General features: G+C 41.8%; 1 protein-coding gene across 1 annotated transcript; it reads right to left on the reverse strand.

Moving 5' to 3' along the window:
* Positions 1-314: 314 nt before the first annotated feature.
* CD9 (CD9 molecule) lies at positions 315-21,331 on the reverse strand. Its single transcript, XM_062593130.1, has 8 exons — positions 21,143-21,331; positions 9,383-9,485; positions 6,631-6,728; positions 5,335-5,409; positions 4,106-4,198; positions 3,386-3,475; positions 1,357-1,440; positions 315-658 (listed from the first exon to the last, which is right to left on the reverse strand). The coding sequence occupies exons 1-8, from the start codon at positions 21,206-21,208 to the stop codon at positions 593-595; spliced, it is 675 nt and encodes a 224-aa protein (XP_062449114.1). The 5' UTR covers positions 21,209-21,331; the 3' UTR covers positions 315-592.
* Between the last annotated feature and the right edge of the window lie 1,132 nt (positions 21,332-22,463).

Genomic DNA, 22,463 nt, shown 5'->3' on the forward strand with positions numbered 1-22,463 from the left:
ATTATAACCGCTTTTGTTTTGACAGCTGAAAGAAGGAATGCTTAGAAGTTTAACCTCCACTTACAGCTTCCCTAATATGCAGGTCACAAAGAGCTTCTTCCAGGTTTGTGTTCCCCCCACCCCCCCAACATGCATCCCTCCTCTCCAGGCTTCTCTACAAATATGATGCTGATGTGCAAGTTTTTCCCCAGCTTTAAGGTACAACCCTGCTAATTTAACACATACCTGTGTTAGCAAGTTCAGCTTGGTAATAAACATTAAATACACAGTATGATTGTTAACAAGTGTAGTAAAACCTGCTCCCCCCACAAACATACAATATGTCTTACTCTTTATTAAGTATCAAATTGTCTCCAACATAAATTACATCCAAATTACATGTTTCAAGAAAGTCAGATAGTTTATGTACAATATTTGTCTTGAGTCAGATACCTTTATCATTTTAAACTATAACATAAAAAGCAAACCTACATCAGTACCAAATAAAGCATTAAAAAGGTAACAAATATATAACTTTTTAGAAATGCTTTGAGAACGCTGAGGTTAATGATAAAGATTTTATAGTGCAGATGTTTTATTTTTTACCCCTTCTTTAGACCATTTCTCTATTTTTGCGAATAGCACAGCAAAGAATCATGCTGAATATCATGCCGAATATCTGTAAATAAGAGCAAACTCATTAGAAATTGGAGGGCAAAAGCATATCCTCCTACCACCATGAGCAAAAGTAACTGCTCTTCCTGGCCCAAAGGCCATATAGTATTTTATTTTGCAGTTCATCTTCCTAGTTCTCCTCTCACCCTCCCAAAACAACAGAAAATCTACAGGCCATTTTCACCAACCCACTCTACCCTCTGTAGCCCAAAGTAGATCAGCTAGACACCACTCAATCTCCCAAGAAAGCTTTGGTCTTCTTTGAATATTGGCATTGATGTCACACTATAGCCCCATCTGCCCTCTAGGAGAGCCAATGAACTAGCTGAAGTTTTCTTGCCAACACTTAATTTTTCTAGCAGTCTTCATTGTAAAAAACACAGGCAAGGATCCCCAAGAGATACTGGGATTAAGAAGTGGGCTGGTAACATGACCAGTAGATCTTGGCCCTACATCTGCAATTAACCACTGTTAAAATTACAAGGAGTCAGATCCTGATTCAAATTAAGAGCAGGCAGGTACAAGATGCACCCTCTGTGCTGCCTCAGGGTCTCACCGCACACACCCCGATCCTGTTGGTACCTGTCCCCAATGGAATGGGTTCGCAGACTGCAGCATCAGGCACTGGGTTTAATAAGGACTTGCACTTTCAGTAAGTACCCTTGGCAATACAGCTACTCTCCAAATCATCTGCAAACTCACCATTATTACAGCAATGCCAAGGCCAACTGCTCCAATCACATTCAATTTGGAATTAAAGACATCATCAATGGCTTCAGGGCATGACTGAAAAGAAACAGACTGCTCATTAGCATTTCAGACGTATGCAAGACTTATTTGGGCTTGCTTACTCAAGCTCACTTTGCCAACTGATAATGTACCTTTGACCAAGTCTGCCTGTAGGAGAGACTCACCATTTGAAAGTTGTTTTGAACTGGCCCTTATTTTCACATCTTTAAAAGGAGACAGGAAAATTATCTACCAGCTTCATTTGTATTGTAAGTTTAAATCCATTCTTTAAGCCTCTTAAATGCACATTGGCTACATCAGTATTCCTTCTCAATGCCTATAGCTAACCAGGTAACTCAGAACCAACAGTGGTAGCACCAGCACTGGCCTGATAGAAATGGCACTCAGTGTTTTAGGTGCAACATTGCTCACTCCTCCTCAAGACAGAGTTGAGGACACTCTTGACATTTTCAGCTGTTACTGTAATTTAGGGGACACCTAGTGAACACATGGTATATGGCAAAGGGAGAATTTAATCAAGCTGCATGCATAAGTGCTAGGCTGTATGCAGAGTTACAATGGTACCAGTTTAAAGTTCTCAGGGTAATGAAATACCATTAAAACTAAAGAAAAATGGTGCAGTCCTTTTGCTAGCAGAGATGCCTAATGGCCAAGAAAATGACTAGGAACTTATGCTGAGGTATGTAAGTCTAAGAGCTGGTAGAAGTCTGATCCTAACTCCTGTCCTACCATCCATACATCAGACCACTGTGAGCTGCTGCAAATCACCTTTTTCTTTATTTACTCCTTATTTAGTCTAGAAAGAAAGATCAGGTCTAAGATTATGGGAATGTATTAGCAGGGAATGGATGAGTTTAACTAAAATATCAATACAGTGTTACTGCTTACAAAAGCATATAGATCAGTGACCACATGATATCCTTTTAATCTTACAGTCTTCCTAGCTTTTTTCCAGTTTGGACTAGGCCAAATGCTTTGCAAGATAAGGTCAACAGAAGTTGTTTAAAAAAGAACACTTTAGTGGAATAAGAACAACTAAACCTGCACGTTGCCTCAATTACTTTCATGTAGTCCAACTGACAGCAGACAGATTGCACAATTAGGATTAAAGGTACAATCTGAATACTGATTGACATTTTTTTACCTGGTCAAGTACAAAGTCATCTACAGTGAAAGGAACAGCACAAGTAAGGATGTGAAATTTAAATCATTAATTGAAACTCTACATTATAAATTTTTAATTTTTATGTAAGTTACTGAAGGTGGCACATAACTAGCCAATAAACAGATATCACCAAAACAGATTTAAGAGAAGGGGAAAACCACTGAACAACCCATAAAACTAAAAAATCCTCTCTTGGAACATCATGTTAGGGCAGAAAACAGTAGCAAGAACTGCAGGAAAAGGGCAGTGAAGAACTATATAGCGTCTCTTGTATTTGTACAGGCACTTTAATGGCAGTATTTCAACAGGAGAAAAAATGTTGGGGCACTGGCTTCACAGTTGCTTACTCACCTAAAAGGCCACCAATTCCTTACCTCCTTCCCTTTCAGGAGGGCAGATTTCCCACTAAAACTTCAGATCTATTCTGCCCCCCATGCGCTCAATCTCCCTGTAGCCAAGGAGGAGGTGAAGGCTCTGGTATAGCACCACGGAAGGCAATTAGTGATGGAACTATAGCAGTAAGAACTGAAGCATGTTAGATGAAATTTTGGCCTTAAAGTCTGTTATTCCACTCAATTTAATGACACAAGGACAGTACATTCTGCATGCTAATTCAGTATGCTGGTTTCCTGTTGATCCACAGTAACAATATGTGGATTCCCCACTACTGGGCTGATCATACAGACAGGTTGCCAGCTAACATGATAGAGGAATTCTCCGCAGACTGAGAGGGTACATTCAGGAGCATGTTTTTCACTCTACTCTTTCACATATGGATGTTATGCTGAGCTTTCAGGGAATTAAATCATGCTTTACCTTTACAGTAAATGACTCAAGTAAGCTCTTCTTAGGACAAGTGTCCATAAACTGCTGCTCAAGACCTCCTGTAATACCACAGCAGTTCAGCTACAAGAGAAAAAACATTTTTTTAAAAAAACAAACAGAAACAGATCATAGACCATATGCAAATTTGCTTAGAAGTCCCACCAACCTGAATGCTATACAACTAATTTTAAAAAGCATGTATTGCACTGAAGGACAAGATTCTGAAAGTAAGAGGTAGATCTCACTGAAGAGGCACATCAGTTTGGGTCACAGCTTATGTAAGGAGTTCATCTTTGCATTTATAAAGAACGCAAGCTGTGCACACATAGTGCCTCTATATCAATGCCACTGAACTTGAGTTTCCCAGCTTGTTACTAAGTTCCTTTAGGGGAGGAGGAAAAAAAAATGAAATAAACAAAAGCCACACTGTTTTTTTTTTTTTAATATATTTCAAAGATTCAAAAGGGATAGAAAGCTAAAGAGCTGTACCATAAACAAACAAAATAAAAATAAGAAACCAAAAACCCACCAACCCACAACAAACTCCCCCACTCCCTCCCACAAACATCTTCCCTACAATTTGTTCCTAATTTTAATTTCTTCTAGTTAGTAAGAGTCTAGATTTGCACAGGAGACCAGACATCATGAAAAACAACATGAACAAATTTCATTACTGTCCAGTTCAAGAACCAACTAGAACCACATACTCACAGCTAACTGAAATGCTTTCAGGGTTTCCCTAGCAGCTACTTGAGACCTCTTTTCATAGGTTTCCATGTAGAATTCTTTTAGCTCTTCAATAACCTACAAGATAGCAGAGAGTTAGCTTTTATTATTTTACATTGATTAATACTACTTATGGAAAACTTGTAGGTTGCAACAGTTTTAAATGATTCATCCTAAACAACACCCACTCTTTGACACAGTGAAAGAGGGTGGACAGCACTTTTCATCTGGAACATGAGAGCCTAACAGGTATATTCACCTTACAAGACACACCTGAACAGAGAAGCTTCAGGATTTCCCTTCCCACCTTAGTTTTCTAACTCCTCCTAGAAGCTCTAAGTCTGCCCAATGGTTACATAAAAATAAGTAGGAATTATTTTGATACCTCAGCAATAGCTATATTCCCTTGTAATATGCAACAAGCAAAGCAAGCGCTGATCCTGATCAGTAAGCAGTAGCACCCTATTTTTAAACAGAATGACTTGCCTTGACTGCTCAAATACCCATTTACTATGAAAATCTTTTGGAAATGCATGGCAACAAAAACGTATTTGGAAAGTGTCTGTGTTAGTAATTAAGGGTAGAAAATGTGGATTTAAATCCCAAAAGTACCTAGGCTGTGAGCAGATAACATAGATCATTTTCACATCATTTTAGATGTGAAAACATTCAACCTGGAGCTGCATTAACCAGCTCATATCTAGAAACAGTAAAGCCTCACCCAATGGCCTGCTTCACTTAACAGCTCAGGTAGGTACGGCCTGGGTGTGGTTTCTACATGCAAAAGCATCTTGGGTCCTGCCCTCTGCTATAGTCTTATTTCATATGCTCAGAGCCAGCTTATTTCTTGCATTATTTGGCTAGAATAAGTCTTCTTATCCCCTCACCCAAATATCTGGATATTGGAAATTTTACTAGTATTGGAACAGTTTTCAGCGGGCTTCTAAACTTCTGTAGGTGCATAGTTCTGCTGACTTTAATGAGAAACAAACAAAGCTCTGAGTAAAAGAAAGAAAAAAAAAAAAAAGCACTCCAGTTTCAGATCTGCAGTTTTGGGAATAATCTTTGTATTTAAAAGCTAAGACGCTGAAACAGTCAGAAACAGTCAGACAAACAAATGTGGCCTTTTGAATGAATGATATTCAGCTATTCTAGATGTCTCCGAGACAAGAAAGTTTTTTTTTTTTTCCAAATGTTTTTATTAGGCAACCTACCTTCTCCTTATTTGCAAATCCCCAGATGGCAGCAGCAATTTCAAGGGCAAAAATCACAAAGAGGAAGACAAAGAACTAAAAGAGAAAGACCATGTCATTAATCACAACTCTAGCACAACAGCAGCAGACATGCACACTGCAGATCTGTCCGGTCCCCAGTGTTCAGTGTTGTGGGAACCATCACGCAGGCAAGTTTCAGGTGAAAATCTGAAACATGAATTAAAAATAAGGAAACAGCACATACTGCAGTGGGTCAGCACTTCCTTCTAGGAGCATTGGAAAGCCTGAGTAATGTTTTCCAAGTAGAAGCCCTCTTTTTTTTGATCAGGGTTAATTAAAGCTAATCATCTGCAACTGAAGGCTTTGAAGTTGCCCACAAGAGTAACTTGCTCTTCCCTCAAATTTGTCACTCTTGTTACTCTAGGAGCTATTACTTAATCCCTAGCATGCCACCAACTCCCTAAGAACTAGTGGTCACTTCTCTGTTGCATCTCCCATAAAACAGAAATAAAAGTGTTACCTATGCATATAATTGACTACCAAGTCCAAACCACCACTACCATTTAAAGGCACTTTAAAGGAGAGAAGTCAGAATTCTAACAAAGTGCCAGAGGCAGTGTTTTGCAAGAACTGCATGAAATGGACATATTCCATGACTCAGGAGGGAAATTATTCTTCAGCCAGTTCCAGCACCAGTTTGTTATTAATCAAGGCTCCTGGTTATTTGGATAAGTAGCTCCACCAGATGTATGCATATGCAAACTCCACTAGCCCCTCTGCTCTGCAAAAAAGGAGAGTGCTAGATGAGCTCACTCTGCAACTAACAACAGTAGAAGCGTGTGGCATCAAAGAGCAAATAACAAGATTCTAGTCTCACTTAAACCATAGGTAAAATTCAGCTGCCTGTATTAAAGATTGCACAGCATCTGTAATTCAGGATGAATTAATCAATGCTATTCATTTAGTCTCATCAGTTAGACAATTATCATTAGTCTTCTCAACATACTAATTCTGCATTCATACATCCTGCCAGAGTTTTGGTACTTGAATGTCTAGGTATGTCACTAAATCTTAAGAGTCTTTATGTGTTCAAATACAACACATTCATTTAGACTTAGTATCAGAAGTAGAAATTAAGTTTCATTATTTAATTTTTTTGCATAATGTGTTACCGTGCAGTAGTCTACATAATACAGCTAAAACAATCAGTATCTGCCACCATTTAACTGCATAACCAATATTTTTCCTTTCTAGCATGCTGCTAAAAAAATAAATACCTTTATGCTGAACACTTACCAGGCCAAGCATACACTGCGATTCCTGCAATGCACCACAGCATCCCAAGAAACCAACCAACATCATGAGTGCACCAGCTCCAATTAGAATGTAAACTCCTAGAGAACAAAGGGAAAACAGGAAGGTTGAAAAGTAGTTGCTCCACAGAAATTTGTGACTTTTGTCGAGGTTTTAAGTTTAATGTTGAAAGCAAGTGCATCTCAAAACTTGCAGGAGGAATCACTGATAAATAAAATCTTGAAATTATGACAGGTAATACCTGTACTCTTACCTCAGTTTTAAAAGTTTTATAAAATGGGCAAGATACATAAAGCTATCTTCAACTCAGACTGTAAGACAAACTTCAGAACTGCATCACAGCCAAATTTACAAACTAGTTTTAAAATGAAGAATGTATTTCAGTTAGACAGTCGAAACCAGTGATTTATCAATATACTAGGATCCTTGAAGTGCACAAGTGTCAGGAGAACTTATACTAAAAGGCATCACAATAATCTGTCATAAAGCTTTGAGCACTTTCACATCCTGCTCTTCCATAAGGAAATACTAAATTATTCCACCAGCCCTTGCAACACAAGGCTATACTTCAGCTCCTAAGTTTGCAATCTCTCCAAGTACAAGAAACCCAACCATTTGCCTTTTTGAAAGCAGGCACCTCCTCAAACCAAACACCGTGCTGTCCAGAATGTAGGTGGTGGGTATGCTGGAGAGTAGAGGGCAAGCAGTGCTGGTCTAGAATACTCCATTTATGCCCAAACCTCTCCTCCAAACTTTGAGTACCAACCAGCTTAAGAATTACAGCTGTTCAGCTATTAGCCAGCAAGAGGTAGCTGGGAAAATGCAAGTCCCAAAGGATAATAGGGAAGTTATATTGGGGTGGTGAAACATGAGACAAAGAACTTGAGACAAACCATTAGCACAAAGCACATAGAAATGTTGAGATAGTTCTATCACCACAAGGCAGATCAAGGTCTAGCCTTGGGAAAGTTCCAATCAATACTACTTAGAGAAAGCCACACAAGCACTGGAAAATGATATTTTCTGGATGTGAACTGATAAATATTATTTGCCAAAATAAACATTTTGCCTTGACACTTCTTATCAGCAGGAAATTGCAGCATTTTTTTTTAAACCTCAGCTTAATTTTTTTTCCATTTTGAAACAAGAGCCCAGAACCCCCTATTTAAAATAAGTTTATTTTAAGTAGTACAGAAATCTTTTGGTGGAACTTGTTTCATATTTAGGTGCAAATTAATAGATTCTGCTATTTAACTTCCCATTGAGAAACACTATGCTAGTTAATACTCCCATAAAAACATTTTATGATGTCAAGCCAGTTACTAAGTTTAGCTTTTTGTTCCCTTTTCAAAGTCCAGATAGAACCATCTGTGAGTCTTCTAGGTGTCTGCAAGAAGATCCCAGTTTACTACCATACCAGCACGCTACAGGTGGAACAAGCTTCCTTGCTGATGTGCCTCTGCATGCAGACTGCCTAAGTATCTTGGTGTTCATAACTACAGCCTCCAACAAGCCTATCTTGCGCTTTCTAACATGATTCTCTGTTAGCATATGCCACCTGGGTGCCCGAGAGCTGCCACATGAACTACACTTACCAGCACATCTTACCAGTCTCTGCTGACCCTTCATACACCCTTTGGGATGTCAAGAACAGTTCATGAAACCCGTCACAAGAAATAAAAGTTTTCACAGCAAGCAAAAGAAACAAGCTTAACAGTGCTGCAGGCAGCTAACAAATGACATAACACACAGGATGTGGCAAATTCAGGAGCTGCAGCAATGCAAAATATATATATGAACAATGATTGCCTAAATCTAAGATGATAAACACATACACGATAAAGATGCATAGAATCATATTTGGATATGCATCATTCCCAATTGTTAGAGACATTGTTTAAGTTCAGGTACTCAGGTACTCAGTTTCAAAATAAAAGGGCTCAAGCATCTGCAGATGATAACAGATGAGCATATCTGTTCAACCTTAAAAGTGGTTATAGGAACTCTTACCTATAATATTTTGATCTAACCTCATCAGATTTATCCTCAGACATTAAAGACAAAGTGAAAACATGCAAGTTTATTGTCTAATTATAAGCCCAATCAAGCTATCCCAGGCTTTGCCTATGGAAAGCCCAGACTATGATCTTGTAGGTCACAAGATCTTGAGGAGTAATTTCTACAAAGCCTAAAGTTACACTGATCTAGGTTGCCTGTAATAGTTGCTTATAGAGACTAAAATATTATGCACCCTTTCCAGTATTTCTAGTATAAAATAGTATAAACTGGGCTATTTAGGAAATTGTACGTATGTTCCTTTCGAGACATGAGAGGATACAGAGTTTACATAAGTTAAGTTAGTCATTTTAGGAAAAAAAGTAGTTCTTGATGTCATTCATGACTATTTTAGAGGGAGACTTTACTGACTCATATCTGTGAGGAAGTGTCAGGAAGCGATATGTGCCCTTGTTTAATGGGAGCCCCGACAATGACAAAACACTTACCAGTGTTAGCATTGTTTTAGCTAGCCTTACTTGTTAAATTGATACCATCTGTTAGTACTAAGAGAACAAAACATGGGCTGGTTTACTGCACCAGACAAAGGAGGCTGCTCCCTGCCTTCTGCTTAACTGAGTCTACTCAGCCCATTTGGTTTTCAGGAAGATGAAGCCTGACAAGCAGCGAGGAAACCAAAGAGTGATCCATGGCCCAGCACAACTTGCTCCCAGCTCACCTGTGTAGAATGTAGTGTTGTTGGATTCCAAATCAAAGATGCTTTTGGTCTGCGAATCAAACCGGAGCCATAGCCCAATTGCAAGAACTGCTGTTCCTGCGAGCTGCAAGGACAAGTAAACCTCATTAAATAATAGTCAATTAATATACTCACCACTGCATTAATAACAACCTCAGAATTAGTCACAGTATACAGATGTTATTTAAAAGACAGTGACAGACCATGAACTAGCATAAAAGGAAAGGAATACCAAAACAAAAACAAACTTAATTTGGGACATAATATATCTTATTGACAGATTCATTTACAGATTAAGCTACAGCACACATGGACAATGCCATTCCTATTCTTTACCAAAAACACTCCAGGTTTATAAAACTGCCCAAATGCCAACATTTTCAACTGACGCCTCCACTCATTGTTTTAGCCTGAATGATTTCAACGATGTCACATGGTCTATTTTCATGTCTTCATACGGTAGAATGGGCTTAAAGTAAGCAAGAGCATGTTGCTAGGTATTGTATGACTAGCTAGAAGTTTTAGAACATTAAACAGACTACCAGAGTTCAGTGTACTGCAATACTGTGTACAGAGGGAGTGCTCCCACTTGCAAAACAGGATAAACCAAGAGGATAAGCTACCACACCAACAGGAAGCGGAAAAATACAGACAGCTGAAATAAGCTGATCTGAAGCAAAGCAGTCAAGTTTTAGATAATATTTAGCTTTACTGTATTAGTGTCTCTGCCTATGTGCCTCAAGTATTTTTTTTTAAGACACGGGCCTGTGTTTATGGCAAATCATTACCGAGTGTTACCAGCTTTTGAATGCAAGACCTGGCAGGAAGCACTGGAGAAGTGTTGCAAGAAGAGGGAACGGCACTCTTGTAAGGCAAATGCTTGCAGTTTGCTTTGAGCCGACACTGAGAAACCTGATTCTCCCCATTTAAGAAACAGGACAACCACGGGTTGGTTGTGTACAGGACAAAGAAAGCAACTGGGAAGGGTATGCTTTTCAGCTCTTGCTTCTTATTGAACATCCTTTAAATATCACAAGAAAAACTCCATGAAATAAGGAAAGAAATACCATGCACATAGCAGCAAACATTACAAATATATTAAAGAGAGAAGAGAGAGAGAGAGCGAGAAAGCAGTAAGCTTAAAGCTTAGAAAATCTGGAGCTTTGGTTTGGCTAAGCATGCACAGAAAGAAGAAACATTATCTTTGAGAGGAAGGAGAGCTTTCTTTCAGATGGGAGCAGCATTCTTGATTTGTCTCCAAGAAACTGAAAAGTGTTTACTTTAAAATGCCAGTTTTTAGTAAGAATATGGAAAGAATTCCCAGAGAATACATACGTAAGTGTATTCTTTAGAGATCAGCCTAATTCCTTTGGCACTACACTCCCCAAGGGAAGTATAAGAGCCCTTTCCCTGCCCTACAAAATGTTTGCATTTACTGAGGGAGGGGATACATGTTATTGGCACAGACATATTCTCTAATTCCCTAGCTCCAAAAAAATAAGGAGAATTGGAAGACAAAAATAGGATTAAGGAACATGGGGGGTTAAGGCAAGATATGCTGTGCAGCTTTTCAGAAGCATCTTCAAGTGCTATGAATAGCTCTGATATCAGCAAGGAAAAGTGAGAGGGCAGATACATGCAAGCAGCCTGCCATGCCGAGAAACTAGCATTACTGGTTTAACAAGCACCTGGTTCCCAAGCCCATCTCAAAGAGGTGCTGCAGGGTTTATGCTGGTAAAAAGATGAAGTGAAACATAATGCATAAAGAGTCAACCCCAAACAGAGGTTTCCAGACTTACGCAGAAGACACTGTTAATGTCGTGCACACGTAGGCACAGGCTTACTCACAAAGCACTGAGCAAGAACAAAGCCTGCACATACCTACAGCTATCCTTGTTAAAGCCATGCTGACAAAATGCTTAAGAACCCTGATGTAGCACAACACATATCATAACAGCATGTTAAATTCAACTCATTGAGCTGCACCTGCGCCCAAGGGGAAGAGATAGGTATGGGAAGGCCAGAGGCAGAAGGAAGGACTGCTGCTCTACCTAGCAGTCACTGGTACAGCATCACAAATTGGCTAGTTTTTGGCCTTCTAGCTTACGCGTAAATCAACCGATATTTAAAACTCTCCTACTGCCTGAATTTCTGAAGTCATTAACCTGCCTCCAGATTTTGTAGGCTTTCTGATCAGAAGCATGAGGAGAAGCCCACTACTTATCTTTTGGTTAAGATTTCATGAATTGTGAAGCCAAGAGTCTCTGTGTGCTTGGCTGCAGCTGTATGTCTCTAGTTTGACAAGCTTCAGTGTTTTCGAGAATCGATCCCCTACCAAACCTTTAAAGGCCACACTACTCAATTTCTGAAGAAGTTCCAGTCTACAAAATGTTCAGTGTCTTGTAAGTCCAAACAAAGCAGAAGGCTTTGTTAACCATTTTTGAGTAAAAAGAATGATGTTTTTGGTTAACACTAGGAAGAGCTGTCATACCTAATACAAATCCTTTTGATATGGAAGTTAAACAAACAAACAAACAAAAACCTCCAAAACCCACAGGTAAACAAAAAAAAATACTAACCAAACACATACGTACATCTGTGCTGTTTTCTCCATGCAAAAAAAGGATTCAGGCCCCCCTTGCCACTATCACCCTGCCAACTTCAGACTTCTCCTACACTTTTATCCAATTTATTGGATATATTTTTCCCCCAATTCAACAGACCAATTTTCTGATTTGTCAGAGTCAAATTATAATGGGTAATTCAAACTAGATCTACCCTTGTTGAAAAAAAAGATATCAGAAAAGAGCCAGTTATACGCTTTTTCCGAAGCCTGTCTGTCACTTTGCTTTTATGTTTGAGAAACAACACAACTAAATCATACAAAGTCATGTGTTTTTAAGCTAGGTAGAAAAGATGTTGCTGTAGGAACAAGCATTGGCAAAGGAACTAAAAAAACCCCAAACAAACAACAACAACAACCCACACTCATGAAACAGCATTGCCCCATAGTATCTATGTTTGAGCGGAGACAACTACTTGGCTTCCATCTGCTTTCTCTAAACATTTCTAAGCACCTTAAAGCTCCCAGCTTACTTCTTCTTGACTCGTGTCAATTCTACAGCTGCAATAGATGCAACAAGGAGAAAAATACCATCGTTCTTTAGTCCTATACAGGTTTCCTGTCACTTCTTTGCATCACATGCAAGCTCCCCTCCATTGCCTCAGAGGCTCTACTCCTTCATGTGTCTTTCTATCTGCTGCAACATGAAAATAGACCTTATTGGTCCTCATCCTTTCTTTACCCAACCTTGTACCTTCACTTGTGAAACCTCCTGTGCAGGACTTTTGTTCCCATCCCCATGCAGCCTTGCACCAACAAATGCCTATTCAGAACTATCCCTGAGCAAAAAGTACACAGAATGCTCTCCCTCCCTCTTCCACTTTAGAAAGTCAGAAAATTCATTTTGAGTTTAACTGCTATTTTTCAAGGCATTCTAATATGCTGAGACCCTTCTAAACTTGTCGTTTTCATTGGTCCTGAGATAGCACAAACCCCAGACAGCATCTGAAAGCTACACCTAGTGGCAGCGCTTCACTTGCTGCAGACACTTCACCGTATATTACCTTTTCATTTAGAAAACCTCCATTCAAGAGACTAAGTAGCTAGCAAGTCCTTATAGCTGGCTAGTAAGGCTCAGGAATAGGAGACCTGCAGAAAGCACCGACTGGCTCCTCATCAGCCCTTCCTCAGTGTGGAGGCAGAGAGAGGGAAGAAACAAGACAAGCTGCCACAAGAACTCTTGGCATATAGACAACAGCCTGCGAAGAACCTTTGCACAAAACACTGTACAGGTCATAGTATTTAAGTGCATTCAGGCCAAACATATACACAATTTACATCAAATTTGTGGAGTTACTTCTGAGAAAAGGTAAGTCAGCACACGGAAATACGCTGCCGTTGGAGGGAGAAAAAACAGAAAAACAAAACAGACCTTCCTCCCAAACAAAAAAACCCTACTACCCTATGTAGTCAGTTTAACACTGCATTTAACTTTTTTTTTTTATTATTATTATTTTTGGCAGTGGTGGTGTACATCTTCCCAAGCTCTACACAACTATTCCTTGGGTCCATTTTATCCAGTGCATGCCAAGAATGCACAGAAAAAGTTACCACCCTCTTCATTTTATGATGAGAAAAGAACTTCAGCAAAGTACTTGACTCAGATCTTCCACTGCAGAAAGCTGACAATGAACTTCCCTTGCAGCATATGAACAAAGCCAGGACCAAATAAATATATATTTTATACACACACATATATTTAAAATTAAACACATTCCAAAGCACACAGGCAAAAAAACCCAAGAGCATTAGGAGTAGTAAGGAATTGTCTGTCCTGCTACTTGGTACTTTTTTTAAAAAGCTTGTAAACAGTAAGCACAGATGAGGTTTAACATCACCTTAAAAAAACCTAATGCTTAATTGTAGCATCAGTATTATACACAGCCATGGAGGTTTTCTGTTAGAAAAGTTTTTTTAACAACAACAACAAAAAAAAAAAAAAAAAAAAAAAAAAAAAAACAAAAAAGTCTGATATGCAATAAGTTCTAGCAATTATATAAAAAGCTGCAACTATTTCCAAACTTCTTCAAAAAAAAGTAGATTGGAAAGGAAGTATTTTCTTTCTGCTTAAGCTAGTTTCAAAAATGTTGTGGGCTAAGTTAATGTCATAGCATTTATTGCAATAAAATGGTGTTCTAGTAGAGCAGGAACAGCATTACAGGGAATTCCTGAACCACAGCCAAGGCCAATGCCCATTTCATACAAGTTGCTATTCAGAAGGAAGCCTATTGCATTTACAATTTAAATTGCAAAGAGCTAATACTGCTATAACTCTAAACATAAGCAGCTTCACATAAAGTTTCTCAAGGCTTCATTCTCCAACTCCATGCCTCAGTTAGTAACATTTGCACAAGTTAAAATATATTAAAATGAGTATAAGTGGCATTTTGATTCATATACTGTATTCAGCAAATACATCAGTTCATTGCAGAAAGCAAAAGCAACACTTGTGTGTACACATATGTATGTACACACACACGCTTCCCTATCCGTGCAGCAAGTTGTCTGTTTGAGCAGGAATATCCTCAGAGGAAATCAGAAAGCCAAACTGCTGCTGGCTATTCCTGGTACAGCATGAACAGATGAAATTCTACCTCAGAACAAGTCCCAGATATCTTTGAATTACAGAAAAGAGTCCTCCAGGCCAAAACTTATTAATCTTACTTTAGCAGGAACTCCAATCGCAAATGCATTTGTTTATATAAAACACAAACTCTGTAGCACTCAGACTGGAGAGCGTGGACAAGATAGCTGCCTAACAATGTAAAGGACCAAGCAAATTAGTGCTTATAAATCCTCAATGTAAATTTTGTGTGCTACTGCACTTTTTTGGTTATAATACATTAAATTGTACACATTCACAGCAGGTATCTTTGAATTGCACAGAATTCACAGGGGAAAAACTGTCATTTAAGTTTAGTGCTCAACTAACATAAGTGCAAGTCACTCAGCATGTGCTCACATCAAGATTATTCAAAACCAACTTTGCTGCTGCACCACTCAGGCTTACAGTGCACATTTGAATGTCTCTATTTACTTCTGGCCAGACTCAAGCTGGCCTGACAGGGGAAAGAAGGGGGGGGGGGAGGGACGAATAAAGTTAAATAAAATAAAGTCCTTATATTAGTTCTACATAAGTCTTAAAAAGAAATTCCAAACTGGTACAATTGGTACGGATCAGACCAAAGACAAGGCCAGCACAGAAAAAAAGAAAAACCCATAAGTACAGAGCAGCTGTACTCCCAACTGGAGTCACACATTGCAGCCATTAAAAAAAAAAAAAAAAAAAAGGCATGGCAGCAGTAAAAAGTTGGGTATTTGCAGTCATTTTCTCTAACTGAAGGAAAAGCACAGCCACTCATCTCTCATACTTTAAAGCCAGGGTGACCAGACCATCCAACTTACTGAACTATTTAACTGCCACAGTAAAACCATAAGCATAAGTAAGGAAAAAACCCTCCAATGCAAGTGCATTGGTTACAGCACACTTTCAGAGGCATGACAAGCACTTCCAGCAACTAAATGCAAATTCTCCCTACCCTTCGTTCAAGCAACAAGTACATTTTAGTCAAAGCTCTGGAGATCTGAAAGTCCAAGAGAACTAGCTCCTATTCTAACACAGTCTATGAGCCTTACCAACACCCCATCCCCCTCATTCCTTCTCCTAAGGGGTAGCCTTATTGTAAGTGTTTTCCTCCCAAGACTTCATCCTTCTGTTGCAGTGGTTGCCTCTGAGCCCATCACACTGTAACTCTGGACCGTTTTCTCTTCCCACTCCCTGTGTACATCACTTGATTTCTACCAAGAGTGGATTTCATGTTCTATCTTTGAGTCTTGCTATTTCACTGTGCACTCATCTTTACTGTTTATGCCCGCTACCTCACTCTTGCAAGTTCTTACAGACTAAGTACAAATATAGATGAGCATGCAATTCACTCCTGCACATCAAACTCTGCTGGTCCTCTCTACTGCAAGAGAGATCCTCTCTCCCCATCAACTGCCTCCAGTGTTCCACCAAAACCAGGCATGCATGCATCCCCACGCTCCCTGCATCAGGTTTGCCACACTTCTCTAGCATCAAGGTGCATGGTAAGCTGAAGGCATTACCTCATTAATGTATTTCATCCTTCACTGTCCTCAAATAACTACTGTGTGACCCTGGCAAGTTGTTAATCTACATTTTCTGTTGTGTCACAACCCACTTGTCAAGAGGTCAACTCAAGTCTGTGAGCAATTTTGAGTAAAAAACATGTTACAGCACAGGATTTTCCTGAAGGTCTTCCATAGGCACACTAAGAAAAACAAAATTCTGCTAAACTTCTCTCTTAATGCTCTTTTACACCTGGACTGACTACTGCCTCTCTGGCAAGTCTCCTGGTTCTAGCATGTCCAAAGAGGTGTTTATGAGTTGGAATTAGTTCTGCAAGTTACTCCAAAAGCTCTTCTTTTGGTATGCTTTATTGTATTTTCATGTCTGGCCTGTGAGTATTTATGATTCTTTCTATTTTCTTCATTTGGATACAGCTTCAACTTTTTGAAGGTTTCCTTTCTTTTTTAATAACCTTCTACACCCAGTTTTCCTACTCCTCCCAACTCCTTTTGCCCTCAAGTCTTTGATGGAGGTACACAGCCACCTAATACACAACCTGTAAACATTCACAGGCTTGCAGCAAACTGTTCAGCTGTCCTTTTGAGACAACTTAAAAAAAAAAAAAAAAAAAAAGTACGGTGTAAATGTAATCACAAGTGCACTGGATCTTTTATCTTCTGTTGATCCAGGTGGCAAACTAAATCCAAACATATCACTGTCACCATTGCAGAGAAGGTTCTAGGACAAGACTCAGATCTCTGGACTACTTACTTCTCAGTGGGATCCCTGGCTAATTGCCCAAGAGACAGTTGCTGATCATGTTTTCAAATTTAAGTGGAGAATTGCACTCTGGTATGTACTTTTGCATAATTTACATGAAATTGACTTTTCACATCTCCTATGTATGAAGCCTGCCCATGGGAAGAGGTAAAGCCTTCTTTCTTAGTAGGGTTATTTCCCCTACCCAAGCTGCTGCCTTCTCCAAGAGAGGGTTTTCTTTCTTTGTTTTCTTCCTTTATCTTATCTAAAAACCTGTTTGCAGAGGCCTAACATGTCAAAAGAACATAAGATTTCCTCTATAGAGGAATAGAGGTATGTGGTTCACTTTTAACATCACACTTGAAATTCTCCTTGAGTAGTTTCTCTAAAGCACTTGCTCTACACACATATATTTGTGTAACGAGCCCTGAAAACCAATGATTACTAGTGTTAAGTCACAGCTGGTCCACACATGCACTTATCTGTAACGCTTTCCAGATGTTTTACATTTATTGCCTATTGATTCTTTCAGCTGCTTGTCAAGATACTCAGAGAGGAACAAGTGTTGATTTCCCTTTAATTATTTATAGGGACTCTTTTTTCTCTTTCTTAAACCCCACTAGAACGTGGATAGAAGAATCTAATAGGGCCAGCCCCTAGGTAGGCCAGTGCTCCTGCTACTGGGAGCAGCAGCCACTTCGCTCAGGGAAGACCTCCATCCTCAGGGCTGTCTTCAGCAACAGGTCTGCTCCATGGTCAAGCTGGTTTCTCATGTTTCAACAAGGTTAAGTTCAGCGCCTCATTAAGATCAACACCTGTCATCTAATATAAACAGCTGCACAGGTTACTTTTGTTTTTCTGATTTTTCAGGATTACACACATGCACTTAAACTGCCTGAGTGACTTGGTATTTGAAAATTGCTTATAACAAGAGCAGCCCTTGATTCAGCTGCAAGTCCAAGTGCCTCAAGTGGCTTTAGTGTCACCTTACATAAACTTCTAAATTAAAATTAAAACATGTTTGCAATATGCAAGGCTTTTGACACTGTCTCCCATAACATCCTCCTACATAAGCTCAGGAAGTGTGGGTTAGATGAGTAGACAGTGAGGTGGATGGAGAACTGGCTGAAAGGCAGAGCTCAGAGGGTTGTCATCAGAGGTGTGGAATCTAGTTGGAGGCGTGTGGTTAGTGGAGTTCTCCAGGGCTCAGTACTAGGTCCCATCCTATTCAAGTTTTTCATCAGTGACCTGGATGAAGGGACAGAGTGCCTCCTCAGCAAGTTGGCTGATGATACCAATCCGGGAGGAGCAGTTGATACACCAGAGGGCTGTGCTGCCATTCAGAGAGACCTGGACAGGCTGGAGAGCTGGGCGGAGAGGAACCTCCTGAGGTTCAACAAGGGCAAGTGCAGGGTCCTGCACCTAGAGAAGAATAACCCTAGGCACCAGTACAAGCTGGAGGTTGACCTTCTGGAGAGCATCTCTGCAGAGAAGGACCTGGGAATGCTGGTGGACAACAAGTTGACCATGAACCAGCAATGGGCCCTTATGGCCAGGAAGGCCAATGGTATCCTGAGATGCATTAGGAAGAGTGTTGCCAGCAGGTCGAGGGAGGTGATCCTGCCCCTCTGCTCAGGCCTGGTGAGGCCTCAAGGCCCATCCAGTTCTGGGTTCCCCAGTACAAGAGAGACATGGAGCTACTGGAGAGAGTCCAGTATAGGGCTACAAAGATGATCAGAGCGCTGCAGCATCTGCCCTCTGAGGAACGGCTGCGAGGAAGAGGAAGGGCCTCTTTAGCCTGGGGAAGAGAAGACTGAGGGAGGATCTTATCAATGTGGATAAGTACCTGAAGGGAGGCGTCAAGGGGATGGGGACAAACTCTTTTCGGTTGTCCCGTGTGACGGGACAAGAGGCAATGGGCAGAAATTGAAGCACAGGAAGTTCTGCCTGAACATGAGGGGGAATTTCCTCACTGTGAGAGTGACAGAGCACTGGAACAGGTTGTCCAGAGAGGTTGTGGAGTCTCCTTCTCTGGAGATATTCAAAGCCCACCTGGATGCAACCCTGTCTAACATGCTCTAGGTGACCCTGCTTGAGCAGGGAGGGTTGGACTAGATGATCTCCAGAGGTTTCCTTCAAATTTTACCAATTCTATGATTCTATGCAAAGCATCCAAAAATTTTCAGCCAGTACACTGTTAGATGGTTTGTTCTTATCTGTCATCCCCCTCCAAATATAAGCGCTCGATCTCTTCCTCCCCCTCTCTCCAAATACCTGTTTCAAGTTTGGTAAGTCTAAGACAGAAAAACTTTCAGTGGCCTTGTAAAATTTCCCTGCGCAAGTTCTCGTTTTCCCCTCAGCTGCAGGCTGAATCTGTCTCCTAAGCTAAAAATGGGTTTCAGTACAGTAGGAGATCAGAGTATTTTAATCCATTAACATTGTACCTGCAATCATGCCATGTGCAGCACTGCTATTGACCACAGAATTTAAAGCAAACAAACTTCAGAACATCTACACACACTCACCCCTCTAATGTCATTTCTCCACATGGTAGGGTGGATGGGTGTACAAAACACGCACATAAACTGCATTTCTCCATGAAAGAGAGCTTAGAGAAAGTTAATTTAAAAATGGAGGGAGGGGCAGGGAAGAAGCAAGAAAGGCAACAAGAAAAAAAACAACCAAAAATCCCACCTACTCCTAGAACTAGTTCACTTTGAGCTCACACTGCCCACCTATGTCATGCACGCAGGATGTTCTTACATTCCCTTTATCCTTTTTCCATAGAGCAAACTATACTAAATTCAGATGTCCATTCCCTGGATGCTTCGAGAAGCGGCCATAACTTCTTAATTATGCCATGCTTCCTGACATTGCATGGCTGACTAGAGATAGTTACGCCAGAAACTATATTGGTGACACAGTTTCCACTTACAGTATTGGGCTCTTCAAATTAAACTATTTTAAGACTTTCTTTAGGAAATGCTACGTACAAGATCCGAGGAAGCTGCTAACTTCAGCTTTAGCCGAAGTTTCCATCAAAATGTGGGAGTAAGATGATCATGATCACAGGCTCCAATTTACACACAACTAGTGAACCACACCTTGTCACAGCCAGCACACCTAAAAAGGCTTCAGCTTTGCCAGCAAGTTAAACTCACACGGAGAGTTTCTGCTCAAGTGTTGCTTATGCTGCTGCGAGAAAAAACTACCTTCACTTCCAACATCCTCCCCCCCTCCCCCCACCCCGGGAACACATCAACAGGCAGGATATACAGCTTGAGTTTTTTGTCTATGGGTCTAGGAAAGAAGTTTAAGAGAGCAACGACCTGGGTATACTTCTTATTCGAATGTCTCTTGCTGAACGTACCGTGATATACATCATATCCTTGAGATATATTATTGGGAACATCTTGTACAGTAGCTATTTCGTTAGACCCTCCTTCACCCAAGAGACACCAGACGGCGTTAGCGGGGCCGGCCCGCAGCAATGCGCACCGCCGCGGGCGCATCCACGACCAGCTGACTTTAATCGCGAAGCAACGAAACACCCCAGGCTCTGCCACCGCCGCCACCTGACCGCGTGGGCGTTTGTTTGTGGCGCCGCCGCGGACAGGTAACCAGAAGTTAGCCTCCGCCGCCCTAGCCCCATGCGGCAGGCGGAGGCGGGGAAGGCGCCCCGGCGAGGGAAGCAGACTTGCCCTCGGGGAAGGGACGGCCACCCGCGGGCGTGCCGCCAGCCCACTCCGCCCAGGAGCCGCCGCGCTCTGCAGCGTCACGGCCGCGGGGCCAGAGCGGGGGTGTTGAGCCGCCCCGCTCCTTCCGCCACGGGCCTGGTCTCGAGGTAGCGCAGCTCCCGGCGCCGCCGCCCCGCCACAGCCCCAGCCCCGGGGCAGCGCAGCTCCCGGCGCACGCCGTCGCTTGCGGCAAACTTCGGCAGGGCGGGAGCGTAGGGGAAATACCTGCATTTGGAGGGAAGGGGAAAACACTCAGTCCTCTCCAGCGGCGCGTGAACTGAGAGGAATCCACTCCTCCTACCCACTCCCCAACCCCATGGGCGCTGGGGGGGGTGGGGAAGGGAGGAGAGGCGGACGAGGCACAGCAAACGGCTCCTTCCCGGGGAGCCACGTCGGGGGAGGGAGAAACCGAAGCCCCTTGCTCCGTGGGCCGAGCCCCGGGCAGGAAGGAAGGAGGGTCGCAGCAAACTCCTGTCCTGGGCAAGCCAGAGGGACTCTGTGGGGCCGGGCCAGGCCAGACGCGGGTCTCTTACCCAGAAAATAAAGTTGAAGCCGAAGAGCAGGTACTTGATGCACTTCGTGCCTCCTTTCACAGGCATCCTGTAGGCCGGCGGAGGAGAGCAGGGTGTAGCAGCGGGACTCCAAAGTGGAGACGAGGCGCAGCACAGCTACTTTCCCACAGTGCCACTCCTTAAATCCGCCTCTTGCCAGGTCTCGCTCCACTTACCCAGTTCCCTTGCTCCTTAACCCGGCCCCTTCTCCTCCCCCGGCCCTTCCTCCTGGGCCATTTGACCCTCCCTCCTTTGCTGCCGTGCATTTCGTCCTCCGCATTTTCAGCTGCTGCCCAGCTCGCTCAAAACGCCAGCCCCTTTGCTCGGCCGCCACTCCGCGGCCCGTGGTGCTCGGCTGACCCGGCGGCGCTGAAGTCGAGCTCGGCCCCGCGCTGCTGCCGCCGCCCTGCTGGGCTGCTGCCGGGCACAGCGCTGGGCAGAGGAGTCGAGAGAAACAGTTCTCGCATCTCTGATTAAGAGTTGTTCCCGTGATGAAAAAATGCAATAGACAAAAAGTAGATGCATCCCTACAATATGCACGCGGGCCAATAATTTGCCCATACTTGCATGGATTTAGTTAAACAAATGCATCAGCCCAGCTTAAATGGGTATCTTTCTCATGCCAGATACACTTAGGACAAAGTTAACAGTTAAACTCTTTTAATCTTTCAAATATGTCTGTGCAAAGTTATGAGCACAAAGTGAGACAAAACACAAGAATTTAAATTTCAGTGGAGAAGTTCCCATCGATTTTAATTGGAAGTTCAGCCCCCAGCTGCTGTTCTTGTTAGTGCATTAATGAAAACTGAGAGCTCATATCTCAAGCTGTCATTATTAAAGTATTGACAGCAGTTACTGAGAGTCAGAAAAAGAGAAAAACAGAAAAGAATTCCTGAAATGCAAATAGAAACTTGTTGGCACTTTTGTTGCCAAAATGAATGACAGCATAAAATATTGAATGGGACAGCCATTTTGCAGAGAAGGTTGCAAAATATTAATATATGTTTCTATTAGAAAACAAGGCAGAAAAATATGTAGCTAGGAGAAAATCGGAGAGTGAGTGTATAACTGAGTGCACAAGCAGAGATGGCCTCTGCTGGTGTTGTGCTGCTTGCCGAGGCAGCAAGGGAGTACATGGGGAAGGATGGCAAGCTGCTGCATTGCTTTTTCTGAATCGTGCCTGCTGGAGCCAAGAATGAAATGGCCCAGTGGTCCTAGTGTCCAAAAGTAGGGTGAGAGGAGCTGGGTCATGTTAAATGATGCCCCCTTGGCTTTCTGCCACTCTGTTTTGGGGTCTTTGATA

This window comes from Rhea pennata, chromosome 1 (assembly GCF_028389875.1).
Source record: "Rhea pennata isolate bPtePen1 chromosome 1, bPtePen1.pri, whole genome shotgun sequence".
In the NCBI taxonomy this organism is placed as follows: Eukaryota; Metazoa; Chordata; class Aves; order Rheiformes; family Rheidae; genus Rhea; species Rhea pennata.

Bases quoted from the DNA above. Each gene is read 5' to 3' on its own strand.
- CD9 (XM_062593130.1), bottom strand. From the start codon at position 21,208: ATGCCTGTGAAAGGAGGCACGAAGTGCATCAAGTACCTGCTCTTCGGC. The intron at 6,729-9,382 runs GTGAGCTGGGAG...TTTGTTCTCTAG, and splicing joins CAACACTACATTCTACACAG to GAGTTTACATTCTAATTGGA. The intron at 4,199-5,334 runs GTAGGTTGCCTA...GCTATCTTGTAG, and splicing joins GATTTGCAAATAAGGAGAAG to GTTATTGAAGAGCTAAAAGA.